The 8506-nt window shown below is 33.9% G+C and overlaps 1 protein-coding gene across 23 annotated transcripts in view; it reads left to right on the top strand.

Moving 5' to 3' along the window:
- Window positions 1-8506, top strand: part of CDIN1 (CDAN1 interacting nuclease 1) — a 171275-nt gene that overhangs the window by 55324 nt on the left and 107445 nt on the right. For 22 of the 23 annotated variants that reach the window (XR_011141553.1, XR_011141550.1, XR_011141554.1 and 19 more), the window contains exons 6-8: window positions 1159-1238; window positions 1579-1628; window positions 3873-3940. The exons of the other annotated variant lie outside the window; for it this stretch is intronic. Coding sequence is in view for 15 of the 22 variants with exons in the window: in XM_068946332.1 (XP_068802433.1) it covers window positions 1159-1238; window positions 1579-1628; window positions 3873-3940 (198 nt within the window). In the remaining 7 variants the exon portion in view is untranslated. The remainder of the gene's footprint in view (window positions 1-1158; window positions 1239-1578; window positions 1629-3872; window positions 3941-8506) is intronic. 23 annotated transcript variants of the gene reach the window in all.

Raw genomic sequence — 8506 nt, 5'->3', positions numbered from 1 at the left:
GCAAATTCCAAGAGTCCTTTTCACAGTGTACCATCTAAGGATATGGGATTCAGTCACTGAAGTGAGTGGCAAATCTTCCTTTGACATGAGGATTGGCTCCTGAGTTGGGAAAAATTGGTAATGAACAGGAGAAAAGTAGTTTTTATCTTTGTTTATAGAAGGACCGAAGCATGCAGGCAAAAGAATTTGCCTCAAGTCACACAGGAAATCGTTAGCAATGCTGGGAGTCTTCCTAGTCTCAAACCTGGTCTACATGTAAGGATCTGCTGATATAAATATACCATCAGCTGAACTCTTAACAGCAGTTGTTTCCAGGAAGGAGGCAGCTTGTGTTCGTACAGCACCGTTGCTTTTTCTCTGAGAGACTGCAAAATGGAATGTTTGATGTTTGTAAGAGGCATTTTTCTAGAATAAAGTTTTTCCGATAGCATTACTGATTGTTTGGTATATATTCTACATTCGCATTTAAAAATAAAGTCCTCTCCTGATTTATGTTATTTTTTCAGTGCAATACCAATATCAGTGAATAAAACACTGATGAAAAGTCCTTGTGAACTCACTTCTGACTTCTTTTGTATCTCAGATTTATACCTTGGAAAAGAGCACGGGAAGCCATCTACCAACATTTGTCCATCTTTTAAATTTAGTCAAATAAAGGTGTTGCTGCTAAATAAATAAATAGTTTTGAAAACTACTGAACTGGAATTATCGAGTCTATAATGTACTTGGTTCAGACCAAAGACTTCATTCTTTATAAATGTTGTTTGAATTTCTCCTTATCTCCTTTAAGTTCTTATAGGATATGGAGGTTATGCTGAGTTATTTTCTTTATGCAAAGCAGTTTTCCTGGGAACTGTGCATGATGCTTCAGAGGCACAAACTGTCCAGTGAAACTGAGTAAGGCCTGATTTCACCCTGTGCTAGTAAAATGCTTTGGTGTTTCAAGACTATTAGAGTAAATCATATCATAATGGATAAGTAGCTACAGATTCACAGGTTTGTAGTTGCTTTAGTTGCCAGTTGGGTAATTTTAAAAAGTATCAGTATCATCAGTGTTTTCCTTTATAAAAGTATGTCTTGCTTCCTGCCAAGTGGATAGTGATATATTTACACTGAGCTAACAGGTTTTTTGTACGTTTTTGTTCTTTATTTCACTAGCCTCCAAGACTCTCATAAATAGTATGTTACGGGACCCTTCTCAGATTCCAGATGGAGTTCTAGCAAACCAAGTCTATCAGGTATTAATCACAGTTGTCTTTTTTTTTTCTGTGGCAATGCTGTTATCTGCCTAGCAGAGTAAAAGATTTTAAACCTCATTTAATTACTGTCATCATAAACTATCACTGAGGTCAGGGTGCACCATAAATGGCAATGCAATATTTGTGAGGAGAGCATTTCACTTTTTAATAGCTTGCTTTTATAGTGAATAAAAGCATGCAATTTTTGTTTTCTGTGATTAAATCTGAACAGCTTCTGATAGCCTTTTTGAGGAAAAGTAATTACTGTTTTTAAGATACTGTTTAACTATAATAGTTTTGTAGTTGCCCATCACTATACTACTTTCTTATTTGTCTGCAGTGTACTGTGAATGACTGTTGTTATGGACCACTGGTGGACTGCATCAAACAGTATCCTTTCCCATAAAATTTTAGGTGCACAATTGACGAGCTTAGACTGTGTGGAAATGTGTCTAGCTTTAACCTGACATAAAGTTCTGCTTCACAAAACATGTTTCATGCTCCTCTATTTTACATTCAATCAGCTAGAGGGTCACTGCAGAGCGTTCTCTTACACTGTTTAACAAAAATCAGATGGACAACAGGAAGTTGTCAGTTTGGTGGCCACATATTCATATGTCTGACTGAACATCTTTGGTTTTGATTATTTGAAATGTGTGTCTGATTGTCCGTTAAAATTATTTGACCATGTTTTGAGCAAGGGATTGGACTAGATGATCTGTAGATGTCCCTTCCAACCTCAACTATTCTGTGATTCTGTGATTAACTTACTAAGTTCCATAGATAGTGGTCAACATTAAGGTATTAGCTTCATTATGAAAGTGAGTTTTAATGGGAGTATTTTCAAGTGTAAATTAAGTTGTAATTGATTGCCTGATTATTATTTTTAAATTTGTATCTGACATTCCAGTGCAGTTCTTTTACTTTCTCATCTTCATAAAGGAAATGAGGCTATCTATAGAAAGGACATTATTTTTGAAGTACGTAGCTTGAGTTTTAGGGGATTTTTAAGGGGCTATTGACCAAAAAAGTATGATATCCAAAATTTGGTACATAATATTTTTTGGATGAACAATCTGGCTATAGGCTTCTGAAGGTGTCATGTTAAAAGATAATACATATATAGAATTTCTGATAGTCTTTAAGAAACAATTTCTCTGAAGTCTAAAAGGTCTAAAAGCCCTTTTCTCTCCAGATTCTGGTTCAAATCAAGTTATTCAATATATAGCAGCATCAGTGAGAATAATGAAGTTTTTCCATCCTACTTTGGTGCAGAAAAGTTTGGTAATACTTAGCTGTATGACTATATTATCTGCAAGTATGTTGCTGAATTAGATGTTAATTTTAAGGCACATAAAATAGTTAAAAATCAATTTAAAGTTAAGGTTTTAAAAGCATAATGTCTTCTGAAGGATTGCATATTGATTTTAAATATAACTATCTAATTATATATGCATGGACTAAAGTATGAAGTCAACCTCTTTGTAAATGCCAAGAGGCTGTTTTTCAGTAATAGTTCAGATGCTTACGGGAAACTAGGCTGCTGGATTGCGTGAGCAGAAAATGGCTTGTGAGGTTATTTACAAGTTTTGCCCCGTGGTCATTGCCATGCATCAATAATAGGTATTATTATAGACTAAGTCTAAGTGTTTCTGCTTATGGTGCATTATAAATTCTGTTTGCAGTATTTGTCTTACATTTTTGCCTTTATTCATTTGCACATTTTTGTGTACTGTAAGTGCTAGTAACAGATACAATCTCATTTGATAAAAAATGTGTATATGTATTAAATGATTACTTACAGTTAGAGTTTCTGCTGTTCAGCAAAAAGTGCTCATAGAAATTAAGTAATTTACTATAATGGTAAGACGTTCCATAGTTAGAATAACTTCTGCAAACTTTAAACAGAATTAGGAATTTGTGTTTAATACATGATCGTTTATTATGATGATCCATAAGATTCTTCCTGAAGGTTTCCAGAATAGAATTTTGACCTCCAGGCAGATACAATAAAAATGTTTGATGTGATGACTTTCTACATATTACTAAGAATAGCACTTTGGATCAACAGGCTGTCAGTGAAGTGAAAAGGACTTCACTGTAAAATATTATTTCATCCTTCCCTGACATTAGTTCATGCTTCTGAAAAATCAATTAAAAGGATGTTTTGTTACAGTAAGATGTTTCGGATGGATTTAGTGCCTACCAATTTCGGAGTATAAAGAAAAAAAGTTTATTTCATTTTTTGCTGAATTAGAGAATTGATACATGCATCAGTAGAGAGTAATTTAATAGCTATTTAAGCACATATTTTAAGCTTATATTTTATTTTCAGTTCTGGAAAAAATGAAAACAAGATGGAATATGCCTCTCTTATTTATACTGAACAAATACTACGTAATGGGTCTCAATTTTGTAAACTTAATGCTATATACAATAGCCTGATTTTCGGGAAGTGCTAAATGCTTCTGAAAATCCCCTTAATGGATTTCAAATCTTGGTGTTCAAATTGTTGGTCACTTCTGAAATGAAGGCCAATAAATTTTATCATGAATGAATCATTTACTTGAGATGTTGTTCTGAATTTTATTCTTTTCCAAAGTAATCTACCATTTCTTAACCTAAAACTGTCAGCGCTATTGGGCATGAGCATGAAGTCTTGCTGCGAGAAATGCTTTTGGAAAAAAATCTATCTTTCATAGGTAAGAAACAGTAGTAGTGAACAGTGAATCCTTAACTTCAAAGATTTCAGTGACTGTTTACTTTCCAAAAAAAAAAAAAAAAGCTCAACACACATTGTATTAGGTAGTAAAGGAAGAGTAAAAAATGATTGATGCTGTACATGTTCTTTTATTGATTTAGAACAGAGCAGGAACTCAGTTACCTAATACCCTATATATACAGCACATGCACAGGCTTGCAATTAATATTTTATAGAATAAGTAGCTGAAAAAAATGCTCTAATATCTGCTGCAGTATTACTTTTGGTGTCATGAGATATTAGCCATAATCGAGGCCTTGTGAGACCTAGGAGGAAGCATAAGAAATATTAGCTGCAAAATGCTTTATGAATTAAAGAACTGCTAAAAGATTCACTCATTCAGGTCTCGGTGCAGTTTCTGCTGAATTTTTTGCCCCCCCTGTGCAAGTACTCTTTTCACAATCTCTATATTTAAAGTTATTTTAAGGATTAATTTGTTAGAAAGTGATTTTAGGCTGCTTCTTTTAGCCCATAGCATATTACTTGTATATAAGTAGTATTAAAACAATAATTAGTATTTAAAGGACCGTTTCTCTTTCTGTGATAATAAAGTTATGATGACTTCTTAAATATTGGATTCCTTATGTGGTGAAATAATAACAAAATGAAGTGCTATTTTTTGTTGTGGTTCAGACTTACGCTAAATTCATATGATTAGGGAATTTTACTGGTTTTATCAGAAACTGTTCTCTCTCCTAAAGCTAGATTTGGGTTAAGATTTTAGAAACCTTAAAAAAATTTTAAAACTTTGAAAGAAGATTTGCAAAGATTTGCCCATATGTTTAAGAAACAGAGTTAGTGTGCTCCTTTATTTTAGAGAAAAATGAAAAAATACAAGAAAACCTATAACAAACAAACTTGTAAGTGAAACTATGAAAATGTGAGTAGGCTGTATTCCTACTTGGCTATAAGAACAGAAATAGAGGTAATGGACTTAATCTGCAGTTGGAAAGATTCTAGGAACAGTAAGTGTAGAAAAAGTTGCCAGGGAAGGTTATGGAATCACCTTCAATGAAAAATTTAAGGCTAGACTTGACACTCATCCATCATAACTGGTAGGAGATTGATGAAATCAATCCTGTCACAATCTAAGGGGATGGACTAGATGACTCACTAATGGATCCTCAACCCAACAACTGTCATATTTTTGGCCTTATGCAAGTTTGTGTTGTACACAGACCAGATTTAAATTTTAATGATGAAGTCTTTGTTAGGCTTCAATTTTGTCTTTAAGAATAAGCTGGAAGAAATTTGTGCTGTCAAATCAAAATGTCCAGAATGGGTTAACTCATCAGCCTGTAAAGATATAAATGAGAAAGTTTACGTTTTGTATATACTGAAGTATTGTTTAGTCATGATATGCTAAGTGATTATATTTATTATTATTTCTATGCATTTCACGTGTCTCTCTAAGATTCTGAGTGTGATTAAAAAGAAGAAAGACCTTTTCCTCAATATCTGCAAGATTAACCCTGCTCAACCTGCTTACAACAAAATCTTTCCTTTCTCAAAAATTAGTTACAAACCTTGAAGGAAAACTCTGGGAAATAGAAGATCTGACAGCATTTCTTATAGGTCAACAAATTCAGTCTTTGTTAGGCTATGAGTAGGAATGAGTTCTAGTGTTAAGGAAGGCTTACGACCTAGATTGCTGTACTGCCAGTTCTATTACCTTTTAACCCATGCGTTAGAGAAACAGGATCCATGCTGCCAGTTTCCATGATAGTATACTACTCCCTAACAAAAGGAATTCTTCAGGAATAATAAGAAGCTTCCTGTGTTGCTGCATTCACCTAGACAATACAGAGTATATTGCAGGAGAAGAAAATATGGTCAGATGGCACAGTGGGTATAAGTTGCCCCAGTATAATCTTGGGTGCGGTATGAATCAGCTTTTAGGGTCAGGGAGATAATTTGTCTCTTTCTATAGCAATTAGCTTTAGAAGCCTACAGATCAGAAATAACACCTTCAGATTCACCCAGAAACTGATTGGAAGCCTATGCAAACTAGCAGTTTTTGCATTTTAGTTGGGTATTGCTCTGGAAAAGAAAATGTATGCTACTTCCTCTCCATCAAAAACACAGTTCTCAAGTCTTTATCATCTTGTCTAAGATTTAGGTGATCAGTGGCAGCATTCTCTCAAAACAGGCTAGGAGCCTTCACTTCATCACTGGTTCACTTACCTTACCAAAATGCCAGGAAATTCTAGATTCTGTGTAAGATCTGACTTCATCTCGTCTTGTCTTCGCCTGCCGTAGTTGCTTCCCCTCATGGGAAGCTACATAACTGACCTTTGCTTAGAATCTTGAGCTTCTTTGGCTCTCACCGTGATGTCTCACAGTAGCATGGGTATAAAACAGGAAGACATTTTCTGCTGTAATCTTAAATTTGCAGATAATACCCATTCGTGAGGCAATAGAAAAATATTTGGTTTCCTTGTTATATCCAGAGACTAGTATAAGAACAATGACGTGTTCAGTTACAATTGAATGTCAAGATGTGGTTAAATAAGAAGCTCCAGTTTCATTGGAAATCTCAACTAGTGGAGAATCTGGGGACATACTACTCATGAGGGCTGTTCCAACATGAATTTCAAACCTGAGGATGAATAGGTAGCGGTACTGTCAAAGCTGCTGTGATCTGGCATTCAGGCACTCCAAAGTCATTCTCTTCATCCTTGCAGGAGCTAAAAGGTCTTTTAAGGTGTGCAGAATGGTATCTGTGCGGGTTCTGGACTCATCTGAAACATACCTGAGCTGAAAACCTTGAACCGTTTTTATTTTGGTGGTGGGGTTTGGTTTAAAAAAACATGTTTATGGTGATTATGGAGAGTTTTGTATTTTTTTTCCAATGATACAAAAGTTCAAAATATTTGAAAGAAGAAGATGATGTAATTATGCACATATGCACATATGCTAATACCAATACATGTCAGTAATAGTTTTTTTAATATATTTTCCACAGTTTCTTACAGTACAAAATACTAGGGGGAACAAAGAGAAAACATTCAGCAACAAATTCAAAACAAAAAAACATATTCTAGGTCAGAGCATGCTTTAGAGTCAAATGAGTTCCAAAGTAATCAGACAGATTCTTCAAAGAAAAGTCTGGTGAAGAGTGTTCAAAGTAATGCAGGTGCAAACTCCAGCTCAGAAACCTGCTGAGTCAACATACCAGGAAATGACTGTTCTTACATCTGTCCTTGTTTTTACTGCTTTTTTTTTTAAGGTCATTTCCCTTAATTTGTGACACTAACCTTTGTTAGATATGATGGAAAAGACTGAGCTGTATATTGCTATCTGTATATTCTTCAATAGTGACAGTTTCAACCAGGACATCTCATCATCTTTCCTAAACTGTTTTAAACAATTAAGAGCTGGTAACAATTAAATAGAGTTAGATGAAACGGGATTATTTTTTATTCTTATCAAGATTAAGAAGTTGCTTAGAACATTAATTCATTTTTACATTGTAGCATAAAACCATCTATTCATAGGTTGTTTTAAACTAGAGCCTTGTTAACTTAAACATCTTTTGTCTATATATCTGGCAATCTAAGTTTGAAAAAACAACAACCAAATCCTAGAAGTTTTAATAGCTAATTGCATGATATAATTGCCAAGACTTGTATTTACAACTTAATGTACTACTGTGAAGAAATATTCTCAAATTTCAATAAAAATACTACACCTGTCAAAAAGGATACTGGTTATTGCAGTTTATATTTAAATGATTGTACAACTTTTCAAAATTACTAATGTCCTACTTCAAATATTAGCTCACTATTTAAATAAAATAAAAAATTACTTAAGATGTTTATTCTGGGGTGAGAAAGAGAAGGGAAATTTGCTTTAGGCATGTTTAAAATATTTTGATTTCTTTAATTTCTTATAAGCTGTGAATGTTTTCTTGTTATGAAAATTTTACTTGGGCTCAAACTGCTGACCTTTCAGGGTATGCACAAAGTATTCTAAAACTGAGTTCTGAACATTGGCCATGAAACTACTGTCCTAACCTGATAAATGGATTGGAAATAAGCTACCTAACAGTGAGAATGGACCATTAATTTTAATCAAAGGTGATGTAGAAAGGCGAATAGGATGCATGACAATGTCAACAGCCCAGTAGGTGTTAAGGGACTACACAGCCTTACTTGTTACTAGGTTGTGCCATTAGTTGAGGTTGGGTGAAGACAAAAAGCCATGTCTGGAATTGAATGACCAGGTCACTCCAAAATCTAATGGAGAAATGATGTTTCAGAAATACCAGTGTAATAATATTGGAAATCAAGGACAATACCTTAGAAAGCTTTGGGTGCTTTTTTTTTTTTTTTTTTAGAGCAAGCATCTTTTGTTTGTTTTATCTTGCTCACTCCATATTATTGTTTCTTGAAATATTCCTGAAAGCTTTAATATTCATAAGCAATAAAGTTGTATAGTTAATGTTAGAAAAATTTCTTAATCTTTGTATTTTGTGAAATTGCATAAATTTTACATTATGCAGGAT

The sequence above is a fragment of the Struthio camelus genome, chromosome 5 (assembly GCF_040807025.1).
Source record: "Struthio camelus isolate bStrCam1 chromosome 5, bStrCam1.hap1, whole genome shotgun sequence".
Taxonomy (NCBI): Eukaryota; Metazoa; Chordata; class Aves; order Struthioniformes; family Struthionidae; genus Struthio; species Struthio camelus.
Note: the sequence above shows the minus strand (reverse complement) of the source record. Positions and strands in the feature narration are given on the sequence as shown.